Below are 18,707 nucleotides of genomic sequence, written 5' to 3' on the forward strand. Positions count from 1 at the left end.
TCAGATGGTTGGGTTGCAAAGCAAGATGCATGAAATTAAAACCCGGATTGACCCTAGTTTGTATATGTGATAGAGAGTCATGGCCCCTCCTCCTCCTGTTGAGCCCTATCTGGAAATACGAATTTAATAAAAAGACTAAATGCTTATCTATAATAGATGGAATATCTTCGAATTTTGTTCATATGAAGAAATTGTCATTTTACAAGATATGTTTGTGTTTCAAGAAACAAACAGCAAGTGACAAATGTGCGTGATTGATGGTACTACAACATATTTAATATTTTGGTGGAATTCAGGTCCACTCAAACACACACACACGCACACACGCACATGCACACACATGCAAACGTACATACTGTTTCTCAGACAGAGAAACAGTGTGTATTGAGAGCAGACTTTCTCAAGCAGTGCCCCTCCCCTAGTTGGACCTATATGTAGGTCTAATGTATGTATGTATGTATGTATGTATGTATGTATGTATGTATGTATGTATGTATGTATGTATGTATGTATGTATGTATGTATCTATCTATCTATCTATCTATCTATCTATCTATCTATCTATCTATCTATCTATCTATCTATCTATCTATCTATCTCTGGATATATAATGGCCATGAGACCACCATCTTTTAAATGGCTACTTTCAGCCTTTTTTGAGCCCTTAAACACATCGGTAAGTTAATGTTCTTGGAGGACTAGACGTGACGGAAGTGTTGATTACCTTCACGACACCTTTGTAAATCTCACATTGGCAGCCTTTTCCAAGAAATATATCAGCGTTTTTCCTGGAAAGGCTTGTGTGAAAATTGATTTTCTGGCGAATATGCAGTACAGGTTTCTTACTGCTAGACCCATGTTGGAGAAATCCCGGAAAGTTGTGGAGGACCGCGGCCGTGCCATATTCATCTCTGATTTTGTTCTTAACAACGAATTTCTAAATGCAGCGGCAAACTTTCTTCTGTCACCTCTGTATTTACCTAAAACCGACCTTCAATACTATTCTAATGGTCATTGTGACAATGCCTTTTTCTAATTCACGAAGTTGGTGAAAAAACATTTTCGTCTACAACCGAATGTTAAAGGTATTACCCAATAGAGGCCAATTACTTTAATTTGAATAAATTGAATTTGGGGATTGTGGACTACTTTGTTTCAAACTGTTTTATGGACAAAAGCACCTTTTGGTTCACAAAATAAAGCTTTGCATCTTTCAGACCTTCACATGTCTGCTTAATTTTTAAACCAGTGGTTTTCTTCAAACAGACTCAATTCACAAGGACATAGACCAGTTTTTCGGTAAAGCTCTGCAACCACTGGCTATACTTGTCTTACACACACACACACACACACACACACACACACACACACACACACACACACACACACACACACACACACACACACACACACACACACACACACACACACACATATGCATGTATGTGAGTTGTTTTTTTTTCATTCAGTGCATGTTTGTGCAATCTTTCCCATGACCATTACATACACATACATTTCTAAAGCTCTAAAATGGTTGCTGTTATGTCAGTGAATTCAAAACAAATAAAAAAAAGAAACATTTAAAGGACAGCCTCCTGTTTAGTCTACAAGCTCAAATGAGCTGATATGCTTGTTAAACATTGAATATGAAAACGCGTCAGGGATTGAACACACTGAGCTCAGCTGTTTGTTTATATGTCTTGCTTGCACCACATAATGAGCTGAGTGAGCACTAAACTGAGGAGGAAGAGAGCTTCACGCCCTGAGAGGAAACAAATATGTATGCAAATAGTGGGGGGGATGGAAACACACACACACACACACATACACAGTGGTGGCTCACCTCCTATGAGCATGGTGCAGATAGAGAAGATCTTCTCTGAGTCTGTGTTGGCAGACACATTTCCAAATCCCACGCTGGTCAGACTACTCAGAGCAAAGTAGAGTGATGTGACGTAGCTGCTGCGCATCGAGGGTCCGCCCCCCAGTAAACCCCCACCTGTGCCCTCCGACCCTGACAGGGCCACGGGCACCGACATGTTCCCGCTAATTTGGCTGGAGTTCCAGGTGCCCTGGACTGTGAACTCTGACCCCGTTGCGTTCCACTGGCTGTGGTTTGCTGGGAGGCTGCTGGTTGAGGGTGTTAGCAGTGTTGTCAATGGAGAAAGGAAGTATGGAGTCCCAAGACGCTTGGCCAGCTCATGCAGCCAGCCTATTAAAGAGAGAAGAAGACAAGCATATTGAAAATCCAATAAAATCTTAACATCGCACTAGTCATTCTGAATATATGTGTTTTTCTTCACTATTTCAACTTATGCTGTTTACAGATAAAATAATGATAAAACAATAAAACATTGATCAAATATCAGTTTTCAGTGTGTACCACTTGTAACTTTTAAATACTTTTTTTTTTAATCTTAGTAGAAACTTCCACTTTAGACATTGCTCGAAGGACACACATCCACATTTTCCATTGGATCTTGTAAATATGATAATAAATAGTAATATTTTCTTGTTATGAATCAGCCATTGACCATGCGTATGCCAAAGGCAGATTATGGAACAACTTCAATTGTAGGATCTGTCCTGGATTTGATTCCCCACTTCAGCTTCCTCTCTACTGGCTTGCACAAGGTCACCACAGTCCTTGTTTTCCAGCACACTCCCTCCTTAAAACCAAGACAAGGCCTTTAAAATTGATGAACAAATTGCCAAGATGCTGCTATGAAAATATTTGGCTTTGAAAGAAGGAGAAAGGGCAGGCGGGAGGAGTAGGAGAAAGGATACACTGTGTTTGTAAAAGAAAATAGCAAGAAGTAATGAATTATAGACTACTGAGGTATCTTCTCTGTGATCTAAGGTGTTGCAAGCTTTGAGGGACTGTAGCTTTGACCATGTTTCTGTGTGTGTGTATGTGTGCATGTGCGTGACCGCAAGCCTGTGTGTGTGTGTGTGTGTGTTTCAACACTGAGACCTCCCCACCGTCATCAACTGCTTCAAGTGATATCAGAGCCCTGAGTCCCACTCAATCAGCCAAACCAGTAACATTATGGGATTTAACACCTCAGTAGGTTCCTAATTATTTTGTCAATTACAGAAGATAATCTTCATAGTGTGAACCTGACAGGCGGCGTTTTAACACCTTTGGATTCACCCCTTGGAATAATTGTCTATTATTTTTCTTTATTTTTCATATTGCTGATGTTGTCTATGATGAGCAGGTATATATAAACTTGTTTTAATATTTTATCTCAACAGATTCAACTGTATCCAAGTACCAGCACTGTTCAGAAAAACATATCTGTGTTGCCTGCTGTCTCTCTGTGAAAGGAAGCCTGGCTTTGAATCGTCTCTGTCCAATGTGCTGATGTTTTTACTGGGCAACTCGCTCCGCTGCTTGAGAGCCGTCCTTGGTGCTGAACTCTTTCACATCAACACTGTGTAAAAAGGAACTGCAGTTGTTTTACGACTGGGCTTTTATGAGGAGCAACTTTGTGGGAAACAGGACTTTAAACAGCTGTGATTTGAGTTGTTATTAATAAACCACTTAAAAAATATGTATTCATTTGCAGGGGAATATATTTAATGTTACTAATATCTGGGTGTATGTATTTGCTCTTTTTAACATATTTTCCTCTGCTTATTAATATGTCTTGACATTAGTTAGATTTTATCTTTATCTTTATTCATTTATTGCTGTTGTATCTTATTTTATTAATTTCTATTACTTTACTGTATGGAGCAACTGGGAACAAATAAAGTATTTCTGATTCTGGCTCTAATGATTTTATATGAGTGGAACTTTATTGAACAGCAAATTGGTATTAAGCATTTTTATTGAGACAAATTATTATTAGAGTTAAAAGTGACTTGGATAAGGGATCATATGCGAAAATGTTTAAAGATTTGGGTAAAAATAATCTTCTCGCACTTCCACACTAAGCCACTGACGTTTGATCCATGAATGCGGCTTCTGGGGAAGAACACGAATGTGTTCTTAACCACAGGTTCTTTGTTCTTCATTTCTCGCATGGCACTCTCGAAATGCCTCGAATGCGCTGGCAAATTGATGAAGATGTGTTCTGAATTTACATTTACATTTATTTTCCCAAGTTACGGTGCATGGAGCTGCTGGAGCCTGTTCAAATAAAGCCTTCTGCAACCTCAAAAAGAACTGCATAAATCACCTGGAGGGCTTGAGGGCTTATAAGCTCATTAATAAGACCTCTGCAGGGTAACTGATGGCCCTCCTTTTCAACTCGAAGCCTAATTAGTTGCCACTGGTGTCACACACACCCTAATTTCCTGTCAGGGATTAGAATTGTGTATGAGGCAGGTGGTGATTTTTTTCTACTGTAAAATGACACTGGTATAAGATGACGAGTTGGAGGCTGACAAGGGCCACCCTCACACTGAATACTTTCAGTGATTCAGTTGTTATTATTTACTCACATTAGACATGGATCGCATGATAGAGTGAGATGAAGGTGGAGAAGGAAAAGCAGCTGCACTGGGATACAAAATCAGTCCAAGGAGTTTTTTGTTAAAGGAGGTAGATCCCTGTTGATGTCGGTCTCACTTTGGGGACAGTGGAGGACAATGCTTTAAATATGATCTGGCAAGCAGATAGCGTACATTTTCTCACTCTGACTGAAAACTGCTTGACTATCTATCTATCTGTTTTGAAACATCAAAACTATCTCCTTTTCTCCCAAGCAGTAGCCAAAACCTCCTTTTTTCCTGTTATTTATAGGATATTGGGGGTCTTCATGTGAGATGTGATGAGATTGTGAAAATAAAACAACAAAAAAAAGATACAGGTTAAAGAAACTAGTTTGAAAGAAATTCACATGTAAAAATGGATCCCATTTTTACATGTTTTGATCATCAGTGGTCCATTAGAATGCATGGACAAAGAAGACATGGATTAATATAGGAAGACAATGATAGGAAATAATGCTAAATGATTTATTCAGTTTTTACTTTGTATGAAATTCCCCAGTTGTACTTAAAAAGGTGTCCTCTTGTGTTACTGCCTTTTTCTTCCTGTGTTTATATTTTCCTGCAGTGTGATTGGCTAGCTGGTGTAGCTAACCTGTGTCCACTTAAACAGCCCATCCCAAGAGCCTCCGTCAATTTAGCTTTGCATGTTAGCGCCTTTCACTATTTGTTTAGTTTTTTTGCTGGATCCTTCCATGCAGTTTACCCTGTGGTTGTTGAGTTTGGTTTTTCAGCAATCCTGCATTGAGTGCAGCTTTATCTCTCCTTTTTGTAATTTTATTTTTTTGGGGGGAAAATTAACCTTCAAGTTGCCACGTTCCTTTCCTGTGTGTTCCTCTGCCGGGCTCTGGGAGAGCCAAATGTGACATAAACAAGTTGTGATTCAGCCGCAGCAAATGAGATAGAGCTTTTAGTCGCATCGTGCTGCTTCTCTCCCACCTTTGACTGGTGGGAACACACAATACCATGATTGAAAAGACAGCTCATACACAGACTTTTACTTTGGTTCAACATGTTCTACCGCCACCACAATAATTCCTGGGTGTCTGATATAAGTTTTTTACACATTGAATTCATGGTGCAAACATCAAAAGATGTGCTGTAATCTGAACATCCTCATTTTATAATTTTCTACCCACTTTCAGAGAAAAAAAAATCAAAGACATGACAAGTTTTGCACAAGAATATCACACTTGGCTGACATGCCTCTTCTGATAGTGCAGGGCACCACTAGCAAATTCAACAAACAAGTACATGAAACGTGCAAAAAACATATTTTCATTATACTTTTATCCCCCTGTGAGGTAGCTTCTTTTTGTTACCATCAGCTTGCTCTTTCATGGTTTAATTGCTTTATCTGTCCAGGTTCCTCATGTCCAATGTCTACAATTGCCCCTCCAGATGGACCCCCCCTCCTTGCCCCCCTTGATCATCTGAATAGCAAATAGAGGAATAGATGATATTAACCTATGGCTGGTCACTGGCTGTCATTTTGTGCTTTGCTGAAAAGATAACAATAGGTAGGCTGGTACAAATCAATGGGTTTTGTGGTTGGGTGTGGGAATTGGACATGGGGCATGGCTAGCGGAGAGAGAGAGATCTCTGGAAGCAAAAAGGAAAGAAAAATATCAACTTGTCTGGTATTCCTTAGTACTCCTGACTTCTGAGAAAATATTTTTATTTGAGAACATCCCATGTGTGTATATGTACATCTCTGAATATTTCTTTAACATATCTGTATGTACGTGTGTGTTTGTCTCCATATTTACAGGACAATGTTTATGTCAGAGTTTTAATGCCAGTTGGGATTTCAGATGCCACGCTGTGTTAGGGATACAAATCACTGTAACCATCACTGTAACCTAAAGCAGCCCTGTGTGACATTTTAGTTCTCTATACCTTATTCTTTATTTCACTTAGCTCTCCTTGTCATCCTTAAATCTGGAGACTTGTCTCTGGAGGCACAGACAATGCTATTCATCGGCAGCAAGTAGCAATAGATGAGTCTGCAAGATATTTACGGACAATCTAGTTTTCATACAAACAAATCCTCTCATTATTCTAAAAGCTGAGTGAAACACAAACTTAGAACTCACCAAACACAAAAAAAGGTAATATAATGAGTCAAGATTTGGGAATTGCACTTCAGTGTAAATAATGTGAAAAAAGGAGCACCAACCAATATCCCAGGATCCAGGACTTTCAATCTCCCTGCGGCCTATGAAATACCAAACACATGCCATCCAGTGGGCCAGCAAGGCAAACATGGACATAAGCAGGGTCAGGACCACGGCGCTGTACTGGGAGTAGCGCTCCAGCTTCTGCAGCAGGCGCAGCAGGCGAAGCAGCCGGACGGTCTTCAGCAAGTGGACTCCGAAATTCTGTAAATGTGGGTTTATACACATTAACAGATCAGGATCATTGTGAGAACATACATTTATAACAAAGCTGTTTTCTTCGGTGACTGACAGTTTGACCTATGAGGTGAGCACATCTAATGGAGTGTTTGATCAGAACATTCTAGTTATGGGGCAAGCAGGGACAGGTTGTAATATTTTTCTCAAGGTGTCTGACTAGCATTTGAGTTGCAAGGTTACCATCTCAGATGCTGCCAGACAGCTTTATACTGCAGCAGGCAGTATTAACTGACAACTGCTTCTGATCCAGTTGTTTTAGGGTTGTTTTTTTGTACAGCCACTCATTTGTAGGCTTCATTAGTTGTTTCTAGGGTTGTGCTACACAAAGAAAAACTGCAATCCTGCAGAGTGAAACAGATTGAAGGACTGTAAAAACATCTTTTGGCACAAACAAGCTTAACAGTATAAGGCAAACATTTCTCAGCAGATATCAGACTGGACAAATGCTTTGTGGGCTTTCACCTTAGTGGGATCAAACCAAAATGACAGCAGGAAGTGTACATCCCTGTCCTGTAAGAATAGAATAGAATATTCCTTTAATCGTCCCAATGTGGGGAAATTTCAGTGAGCTGTGTAAGCTGTTTTGTTTCACAAGAAATAAGATATTTCTTGTAAAAAATAAACCTTTGATTTTAAAACTGTGTTTTTATTGTATATCAGTAACAGAATAGGTTAGGTAATAGAATAGATCTGTGTGCAGATCTACCTGGTTTTGCTAAATTACAAGATATCTACTCCATATCTATTGTCAAAGCACACCATTACCACTTTGAGAGCATGCCCAACATTGTAGCCTGTTTATTTTCCTATAAGACGTTCAAAATCAATCAATCAATCAATCAATCAATCAATACACACTGTGCTGCGGGTGGGCTGAAACCTGTTACAGCTTCCATTTGACGAGGGGCATTGGGTCTTCCTGTGCTGGTTGCCGGTGAATTAGAGGGCATATAGACATTTAGAAACGTACAACCGCTCACTCAATCATTCACATATCTGGGTCAATTAAGGGCCTTCAGTTGACCTACTGCATGTTTTTTGAACCGTGGGAGGAAACTGGAGAACCTAGGGTAGAACATGGAACATGCAAAGTCCACACAGAAAGGCTCCCTGTCGGGATTAAAACCAGGGTTCCCTTTGCTGTGGAACAAAAGACCAAACCGATGCGCCACCATGCTGTCCGCTGTCCATTATTTTTTATTCAGCTTTCATCCTTACTGCTAATTGAATTGGACCACTCAGAGTGAGTAAATATGAGGAGCACTGATTCAACCTTAGATGCAAATTTTATCCCTTCTATTTGTGTAAGGGCAAACCCAGTATGTGGCATGAGCTCAACCTCGCGGACTGAGTGCAACTGGTGAATGACAGTCGTCTGTTTTCACTGAATGTATTTAACAATTAGCTGCCAATTAGGTTGGTGAAGTGAAAAATGGGATTCATCTGGGATTGAATTGCATTTTTTCACAGATTCTATCAATAATTCAGTGTCTGTCCGCAGAGCCCTGGCGCCTCATCCAAAATATGCCCTACTCAGGGCCTGTTGCACCAGGCCAGCCCTGACTTTGACACCCACGATTGCTTTTCAATGTCTTCTAACCAACTGCAACCGATGGGTCACATTCAAAAAGGCAATTGTTCAAATATTTGATGCTTACATCATGGCGTCCACTGTGGCTGACGTGTTCATTACGCTCCCTTGACACTGAAGTGATTTTTGAGTTAATTTATGTTTGTCATATGTTTGTTATGTTTGGCAGAGAGGCAAGAAAGGGGAGCTCCATGCGAGACTACAGACACAGGCCACATGACCAACGGTCAGCCTGTTGCTGGCGAACGCACGCTCCCTGGACAACAAGATGGACGAGCTGAGAGCTATGACCAAGCTTGAAGAAAGCAAACATTTAGTGTCTTTCTGTTATAACTATGAAGGTGAGCTTTGCTCTGAGGAAGGCAATCCCCTGATGGAAGGCATCTGGTCTGGACAGCATCCCTGGTCGGGTGCTCAGGGTCTGCTCATTGGAGCTGACGGACATCTTCACTGACACTTTCAACCTGTCCCTCGTTTAGGCCTCTGTTCCCACCTGCTTCAAGTCCACTACGATTGTGCCCCTCCCCAGGAAAAATCATAGTGACCTGATGCATTGACTATTGCCCTTTGGCACTCACCTCAACAGTAATGCAGTGATTTGAAAGGATAGTCCTGACCCACATTAAAAGAACCATCCCAGACATCATACAGGAATAACCTTTCTGCCTTGGATGCCATCCACACAGCTGTCACCCATACCAGAGGCAACAGGCACCTATGTCAGAATGCTGTTGATTGACTATAGCTCAGCATTAAACACATCCCACAGAGCCTTGCTGAGAAGCTCCTCACCCTCGGTCTGACCTTTTTCCCTCTGCAACTAGGTGCTGAACTTGCTTACAAAAAGACTGGAGTCAGTCAGAGTTGGAAGCCTGGCATCGGATACCAGAACTGTACGTACAGAGATCCCCCCAGGGTTGTGTGCTGAGCCGTTTGCTGCAAACCCTCTTCACCTATGACTATTCAGACAAACACCAACATCATAAAGTTTGTGGACGACACAATAGTCATTTGACTGATCACCTGTGGGGAGGAGACACCGTACAGGACAGAATTGACAAGACTGGTGGCCTGGTGTCAGGACAATAATGTCTCCTTAAAGATAGGGGAGACCAAGCAGCTGATTGTTGATCCTAGGAGGATGGAGGAGCAGCACAGCCTACTTTATATTGTAGAGACACAGGTGGAGAGGGTAAAAACCTTCTAGTTCCTTTGGACACACATTAGCGAGGATCTCACCTAGTCTCACAACACCTAGCAGCTCCTGAGGAAGTCACAGCAGAGGCTGAACTTCCGAAGGATGCTGAGGAAATGAGTTATGTCCACCAAAACCTCAGCAACTTTTACAGAAGCAGTGGAGAGTGTCAGTGCAGAGTGTCATCACCAGCTCCAACACAGTGTGGTATAGAGGCTGCTCAGCTCAGGACAGGAAAGCTCTCCAGAGGGAGATTAAAAGAGGCCAGAAAATCTCTGGAGCAGACCTCCAGTCACTCCAGTACATCTACGCATCGAGGGTCACTGGGCCCACTGCATCACAAAGGGCATTTCATACCCACAACACAGCTTATTTGCACTTCAGCCAGCTTGTAGATGCTACAGGAGTCTGAAAGCAATAACAAAGACACTAGTAAAACAGTTTTTTCCCACTATATGACTCCTGAACTCCCCCAACACTACAACCCCCCACTGACTGCCAACAATGCACAAAAGCTACTTGTGCAATGTCCACCTCCTAAATTAAGTATTTCTTTCTTCGGCAGAATTTCTTACTTACTTAACTTATTAGTATTCATTAATGTTCTTACTGCCTGCACTGTTTTAGAAGTCCATGCAATCTGTCTCCCATACTGTTGTGTTTTGTTGCATAGTCTTGTGTTTATCATTAGTTATTCCTATTGCTATCCGCCTGGTGAAGGGAGTGTACAAAGTCAGAATTTGATTGCATTCTCTGTATCACCACATAAAAATCTTGAATCTTATTTGTCTAATTCAAATGGCACCACATTACAATTATTTTTCTTCTCTGTTTGTGTACATGCATGACAATTCACCGCTTAGCTTATAATCTGTTAGCATCCTAATCAAAGTAATACAAATAAATTGCTGTTCGTGCACTGACAACATTTTGGCTCTCTGCCATTTGTTTGTGTGATTAGTAGGAGGTTTGGATGAAATGTTGATCTAATGATTTCACCCGGGAGCTGAGGACATTAAGCATTCATGTTACCTTTTTTCAAATTTGGCCCGGTGCCGCTGTTGTGTCAGTTGTTGAAAATAAATTCAGCAGGTAGAGAACATGGTCACCTTTAAGTGCTCTTTTGTGAATAGAGAACAAGCTTCATGTAGCAGGATTTATCACAGTGTTTCCAGATTTTATTAATGTATCCACATAAATGTCACGGATAAAAATATAGCCACATTCCATGCCTTACAGTGGCAGACTTGGAAGAGACTCACCACACTGACGTTGAAAGCGTACAGCAGGTCGAAGGGCAGGGCGGCAATGAGATCAACAAAGAGCCAGGTGGTGACGTAGTGAACGCAGATGGAGCGGGCGTCGTACACAACCTGTCCGGACGTACTCACAAAAGTGGTTCTAAAGTTCAGCACAATATCTGTAAAGGATATCAACAATAACAGCCAATCACAGGAGTGCTCCATCTAACTTCGACATATCACTGTTACATAAGAATCGCATTTGTTTTTCAAAAACAGGGAGCAATAGCTTGAGGATAACAGGAAGAAAAATCCTGCAGCTTGCTTTCTTTTGGCTAATGCAACAACAAAAATATATCAATTTTGGTGGAGCCTTCACGGAGATGATAATTTAATAAACAAAATCAGACTCTGTGAAATTCTGGTATGTTGATTAAATATCTCTGGTGAAAGTGGAAGGTCATTTTTAGAAAGTCGCTAACGGAGCTGAAAACAGAAAAACCTTCTTATAAGGCCTTTCTCTAGGTCCGGGAAAAGTAAAATCCATCGGGAAGTGATACTCCTGTTTATGTAACACCACTTCAAGGGGAAAAAAAAATGCAAAAAACAGTGGAATATAAAAAGCTGTTGATTTGAAAAAGCACTGATTAAGTCATTTGTGACCTGGAGAGCTGAAAACATAGTGGAAAATTGTTATTTCCTTTTTGTGATTAGTTTGAAAGATGAGTTCCATGTTTGTTTCCAGATTGTTGGAAAGCAAAGGCTATTAATTGATTGACATTGACTTTTCATAAAGGTCCTCGCTCACTTGGAAAAATGAAAATCTCTGTATGTTGTTGCAGATATGAAGCTCTGTTAGTTATGATGTAGTTCAGTACATGATTTAACACATGTGCCTGCGTGACTCTCCAAACTGTCCATGCTAATTGCAATTACGGTCTGGAAGAAGTGTGACAGATGAAAAGCATCTTACTCACAGAAAGGATAAGGTAAGCCTAATAGGATGTGTCAATAGTCTGCAGAGTGAGCAGACGTAACCACACACTGTCCATTAGTTCTAACAAATGGGATATCGATTGACAAGAGTCTGCCATTTAACGGTGGGCGGCTTGTATAATTTGATTGCGGATGTTTATTGATGGAAAGCTTGTGGCCACTCTTTTATATTGAAGCAAATTGTCCATTTTAGGAGCCTCAATTCATATTTCTCAATGTACGATGGAAAAGACTGGAGACAATAAGCCTGTTTTTTTCTGCGGAAATGAGACATAATGGTTCTTTTGTGTACGGCTCATATCCTTTCAGTGCTGTGTGGGCATTAAAAAACTTTTGTTCCCAAAAGTGAGCAAATTTGCCCAACAGACACAAGTGGTTTGCGATCAGTTAGAAACACAAAGCAAATAATTTTGACCAATAAGCTCTTCAATGACTACTTTGAATATTAGAGTGTTGATCATATAGCGCAGGGGTGTCAAACTCATTTTAGACCGGGGACCTAATTTGATGTCAAGGGGGCCGGACCGGTAAAATCATTCCCTAGAAGTAACACTAAGTCCAAATTTTTCCTTTGTTTTAGTGTAAAGGTGGTACACAGGTACATCATGAAAATCTTTATGTGCAATGAACTGTCCCTCTAAAAAAAAAATGCATGATGAATTAATATTGAAAATGAAAATTAAAAAAGACATTATGAAATTACACCCTAAAAATATTGTTGAGTAAAAAGAGAAAATCTTGTCACTGTGGGAAAATTTGGCACTAGAATTTATTAGAAAATTGATTGGTTGCATGTATAAGCGGAGGTTTAGTGTTTACAAGGCTAATGGTGGCTATTCTGGTTATCAAATCAATCTTTTTAATTTTGCCTGTGTTTTTTTTGCTATAATTTTTGTGGTTTTTATAGAAATAAGAAAAGAAAAGATCGTTGTAACAATGTCGCTGGACGTTTTTTCATCAAAAATAATTTAGTTTTCAAATTTTGAAGCAAAAAAACACTGTGAACACTGTATAAAACATCCAGATGCATGTGAGAAAAAATGTGGGCCGCACCAACACAAAGATTTGGGGGCCACAAAATATTGTTCCGAGGGCCGCAAGTGGCCCACGAGCCTTGAGTCTGAGACCCCTGATATAAAGGTTTAGAGTTAAACCCCTATAAAGTAATAACCGCAAAAAACTCTCTCACCGAGGATAAACAGGATCTCCACAAGGATATCACTGACGCTGGGCGGGCTTCTCGGGGCACTGCTGCTTCCCTCATCTCGCCCCCCCACCACTGTGAAGCAGACGTTATATGGCACGGTCACCGCCACGTAGAAGGTTGCTAGCAGAATCAGCCAATCCCATCCAGCCTTGAAGGTCCCGTAGTGGAGCAGGATGAAGCGGGATTTCTGAATGGCTGCTACCTTGTACTCTGGGATTGGAGGCTTCTCTCCAAACATGTTCTGCATCGGGTGACATGAGAACATGACACACGGCTCAAAATGGACACACACACGCCTTTTTGCAGGCGCACTGTTACAAACTCAAAGCTGCTGAGTGTAAAATTAAATGAATAATAAATATGAGGCCTCAGTCTGGAAAAAGGTTGCCGTTTTCTTGAAGGTTCCTATTAAGGTGGTGGCATTAAATTGATATTTGTTTTGCTTTCACATTTAAATGTCAAGCACTATACATTGTCACTCTCAACCCAAATTAACATCATGTGTCTACAAATTTTCAGTTCTGCTTTCAGCTGAAAATATGAAAATAAACCTGCTGATCATTTTATACTTATGTCAAGTAAACCCAAGACAAGACTATACTGTGCATAATAGTTTTCCGTCCCCCCCAAAACTTGCCATTTATGTCCATTTCATTTTACTTCAATGATATTATTGTTTTTATTAGTATTATTAATATGATTTTCCATTTAATTCTGCATTTTAAAGAACATTGGAAAAAAAGTACTACACTGTCTAATTCAAAAATACAGTGGAGTTGGTAGTGATGCTTATATATTTTGGGATCAAGCTGAAACCAGTTTACCTCGGCAGCGGGCTGTCAGTACAGTCAGCCCCACTCAATTAGAGGTGAGTGGATCTGTCAGGCCGTGTGCGGCTGCAGATGATCACGGCCACAAGTGTAGGGTTTGTGTTGGAGAGAGGGAATGAGAAATACAGCCCAGAGTTGCCACTGTTTTGTTTTGGTTAGAAGTGAATTCCACTCACTATGCATTGGTCAGTCTTGAACTATCATAGCATTTTGCACGAAGGCAGTAGTGACTCCCTGTAGGAAAGACAAGTTGCAGCCGTACAAGACAGACCCATTTATAAACAACGGACATCCTCTTTCCAGAACTCTGTATTCAATAATTGCTGTAGGACGGGGCAGCCACCAAAACATTTAGTTTTGAGGTTTGTTAATATGTAACAAATGAGTGGAAGAGGGGACGAGCTCTTTCAGTCTAGTGGAAACATTGCTCTTTCTAAGGTTGCACACTGGTCAAAAAGGTGGTGGTTTCCCATGGTATGATGTTAGTATTAACGTGCCTCCTGAAGATGGTTGTGTTTCCATGGATACAAGTTCCACAGCCATTGACAATTAATTGAGAATCCAGGGGTGATGCTGAAGTTTCTGTCTAAGTCATTAATCTTTTATGATACAGAGTCCTGGTCAGAGGGACAAAATTATGTTTTCAGTGGAGTATGATGAGAATCACTGCTGTTGTGGTTGCGTCCATCCCCATGCTGGGACTGATATTTAAACACATGTGGTTTTGCCCATGTGAGTTATAGCAGCTGAAACCCTTTGCACTTTCTAGAAACCATTCTGTGTAATTCTGGATAAAATTGTGGTTTTTATGATGTTTCTATGTTAGGCTCCTGATGGGATGAGATTTAAGCACAAAACTGTTAATTCAAGCTTTGGAGGAGAAACAAGGCTGCAGGACTCACCATTACCAGGAAATCAAACTGAAAGGCTGTTATTTTAGAGCCAAAATGTTGACTTTAGTTTTTTTTTTGGAAGTAATCCGGGTTAATAAAACTCGAAACTGCTGAACAACCTCTTTTTAATCGACCCAAAATATTGTATTGAATATTCCTGCAAAGAATCATAAGAAATTTAATTTCAGTGCAAAAATCAGTAAAAATCTCTTGAAAATAAGAATAATGATGACATGAGAGGGCAAAGAGACAATTTGAGAAGAAGAAATGCATTGTTTTAAGAAAGACAGGCGACTCACATTGTTAATCTTGAGCTTGCTCTTGTCCTGTTTCTGCAGGTGTCCCGACAGATGATAGAGGACGGCTCTGCTGCGACGCCGGTTTGTGTTGAAACCCGGAGGCCGAGTTACCTGGTGCACCTCCAGACCCGTTTCCTCATCTGCGGAGGAGATGGAAAGTACTGTAATCCCCCGACGGAGAAGTAAAAGCAGGCTGTTTTGTCTTCTCTGTCAAAAAAAATGATTTATGATCTATGATTTTTGTATGAAGACATACAACATACAATTATAGCATTTCTCCCCACAGTAACACAACATAGTGTCGCCCCCCCCCCCCCCCTCCCCCGCCCCCCCATGTTATCTCACATTATCTCATTAGGCTGCAGTCTAGGAAGGTGCTTCAGGCACCCCCTGTGTGTATTCCCATACAGCTTTTGTGGCAGCGGGGAAAAGAGATATTTTCTGGTATCTGGAGTTGCACCACAACTCGCCTCCCTCCCTTCTACAAAGCAGGCCGACGACCATCACACAGATGCTCCTGACAGACTTGACCTGGCGCGCTACGATCTCACACATGGGAAGCACATCGCGGCTGTGGGTGAATTCGTGAACAGGGAAAACAGGGTAGTCACACGGTGCTCGAGTTATATTTTTTTCTCCGACGTGCAGATCCAAAAGTGGCATCTGGGGAACCACATGTCATGATCTATGTAAATTCTAGGGATGTGCGTGTGCTTCAAGGAGTTAATAATGCAGGGGAAGCCCTATCTGATGTCATTGTAATCAGGAATAATGCTATGTAGCATAGCATAAGATAGACCATAATTCTCCACACATTGCCACACAGCGAAAGGAGCCACTGTGTGAGTAAGTTGCAGTCTCAGGCTATATATTGGTCTTGGTTTTCATGGGACAACAAAGTCCCATGACAATAAACGAATATTCAATGTGTTACAGTAGATCAAGACCACAGAGGAAGACTGAAACATTGGAGATCAACTCACATAGAAGAAATCATTTATTCAGAATGGTAGGCATGTAGCCAGACCGGAAGCCATGTTTGTTTGCCGACATTCACGGAATCATTCAATAATTAATTACTAAGGTCACTTTAAATTGAATTACGAGGTTTCTAGATGGTAAATGATGTGAGAAGACCATTATAATATACAATAATGTGGTGAAATATATTAAGTAGAATTAAGGAAAGGTAGAGGATATGTATACTTTGGGTCAACAGTCCAGAGCGAAGGAGAGTTTAGAAAGGGGTAAAGTATGATAAAAGAGTATTAGTCAGAAAGTAAGGAAAGGTATATAAGAAGGTGATGAGGCCACCAATGTTGTTTGGTTTGAAGAAAGGACAGGACACAGAGCTGGAGGTAGCAGATGAAGATGTTAAGGTTTTCTTTGGAAGTGAGGAGGATGGATAGGATCAGGAATGAGTCCATCAGAGGGAAAGCATATGAATATTAAGTCAGACTGAGATGTTTTGAACAAGTACGGAGAAGGGATGGTGAACATTTTAGTACAAATGTAGAATGATACTGAGGTTGAACTATTTGGTGTATCCAGAAGCTCATCTATCATGCTTGAAAATTAAAAAAAATCACAATTTCCATCTATATAGAAACATACATGTATATTTTCATATGCATATTATTGTATAAAAAGGTTAAGTGATATAAAGAGATACATAGATACATTTATTTATAGTAATAGTGAATATCAATGGACGTGTAGAGGAGTCCTGTGGGATGGAGTTTATAAATATAAACTCGGGTATATAGATATAAAGATTCAGGAAGATGATTTTGGTTCCTAGATTAGGAAAAAAAGAAAAATCAATTTAGTTCCAATTTCCACATTACATCTTTGTCTGTCTGTGACCAAATAACCCATAACCAAATCCATTTCCAGGCATCAAGGACGATTTTTTTCTGTCACGATGTCATTTTGACAATGTGCAACTCTTTTGCGTTGTGTCCTGCTGATCCAAATATGATGTATTTGTGTGTTTACCCTGCAAAACATTGTAACACAGAAAGGTGACAAAGTCATAGTATACACAATACCCAACGACACAGGTATTGGAATGAATAGATTGTTTTAAATATGATAAATTCACTCTAACACTTAACAAGACTTCAGAAAGTTTGGCTGAAACCATAATATCAACCAACAGATACGACAATTTTTGTTGTGCTCTCATGCAGTGTGCCGACTCACTAACTTAACACCAAGTTAAGCCTTAGCCAAAAATGAAAATAAAAACCGCCATGTGGTAAAAAACTGAAAAATAAACGATAGAGACATAATTGCAGTAACATAGGAATGAACAAGCAAGTGACCAAATGGCGGTGACGTCACCAGATGATGGATTCAAATAAAATTTCTTTCTCCAGTGTCACTGTAAAGGAGCATGAATCGTGTCCACCATGCAGATTCTTTACTGCATCTTGCAAATGACCTGACCAGCGACTGTCGCACTTCTGTACTGAAATATAGCCATCGGTAAGTGTATCTCTGCAGGGGAAAAGATCACTTCTTCTATACACACGCTGTGCAAGGCCTGCAAAACCATTGCAGATGCACATCATCAGCAGACCGGCTGTTTTCGGGACTACCTGTGGATTCAATTCAGAGCTACAATGACAATATGAAGTTATTACTATTACCTTATTACCTGCAGGCTGCTCACAAGCAGAATATCTTTTTTTTATGGACATGATATATTGCCACTGTAGTTCAATCTTGGATTGAAGATATAGCCTTTTTTGGGGGTTGGTTTGTTTTTCTCATGGTGTGTATTAAAAAAGTGTTTTTCACAGAGTAACTAAAAAGAATAAAAAGAAGAATTTATATCTTTTTCTTTAAGAGATGACGCAGGGGGGGCTTGGTGACAAATTAATATGGAGGTAATGATGCATAATGTTATATATTTCTAGAGCAATACAGAATTTCCAGATATTTTTCACACATTTATAGCATCACCTGGCTCAATACGACTATCAATTACAGGAGAATGGAATTAGCTCTGCATGAGTTACAGGCGAATCCTTTTCCTTCAGAAAAAACTGAAATTATAATCCCATGACTTTGTTCTCTCCTGCAACCCTGAGCCTGAAACAATGGCGCCCTTTTTCACCTCTGACTTTTCAGCATGTCTGTTAGCAGATTGAGAAATATTATGTAAACAGGCCTTGGGTGTGACTTCTAACGCTGTGCCAACAGATGTGCCAATTTTCCGAATATACACAGATGAGTGTCCTGAGGGACGCTGTATGTGCTCTTAGGGAAACAGGCTGACTGTGCATTTTCAATTATTAATAAAGTCAGCTAATACACCGTGTTCTGTGTAGCAAATGGAGGTATGAGGGTTATTTTTTTAAGCCAGTCAGAAACTGGATGTACTGTAATTGTGAACCTCTCTGTTGATTGTAGGCTAGTCTTGTGTCGTCTTTTTCCTTTACTTTCAGCTTTTCCCATCACTTAAGCAGATACACAGTGCAAAACAGTATATGTAAGATGTAGATAAGGCCCTACTGCAATAGAGAAAAAA

At 40.3% G+C, this 18,707-nt stretch overlaps 1 protein-coding gene across 1 annotated transcript in view; it reads right to left on the reverse strand.

The window, feature by feature from the left end:
- The window catches only part of kcnh3 (potassium voltage-gated channel, subfamily H (eag-related), member 3), a 130,269-nt gene that overhangs the window by 25,409 nt on the left and 86,153 nt on the right, over nt 1-18,707 (reverse strand). The window contains exons 4-8 of the mRNA XM_086144841.1: nt 15,170-15,309; nt 13,130-13,388; nt 10,966-11,123; nt 6,680-6,881; nt 1,844-2,212 (exon numbers count right to left, since the gene is read on the reverse strand). Of these exons, the coding sequence (XP_086000967.1) occupies nt 1,844-2,212; nt 6,680-6,881; nt 10,966-11,123; nt 13,130-13,388; nt 15,170-15,309 (1,128 nt within the window). The remainder of the gene's footprint in view (nt 1-1,843; nt 2,213-6,679; nt 6,882-10,965; nt 11,124-13,129; nt 13,389-15,169; nt 15,310-18,707) is intronic.

The sequence above is a fragment of the Fistularia commersonii genome, chromosome 4 (genome assembly GCF_037954325.1).
Source record: "Fistularia commersonii isolate RoL2024-O1a breed Wild chromosome 4, RoL_Fcom_v1.0, whole genome shotgun sequence".
Taxonomy (NCBI): Eukaryota; Metazoa; Chordata; class Actinopteri; order Syngnathiformes; family Fistulariidae; genus Fistularia; species Fistularia commersonii.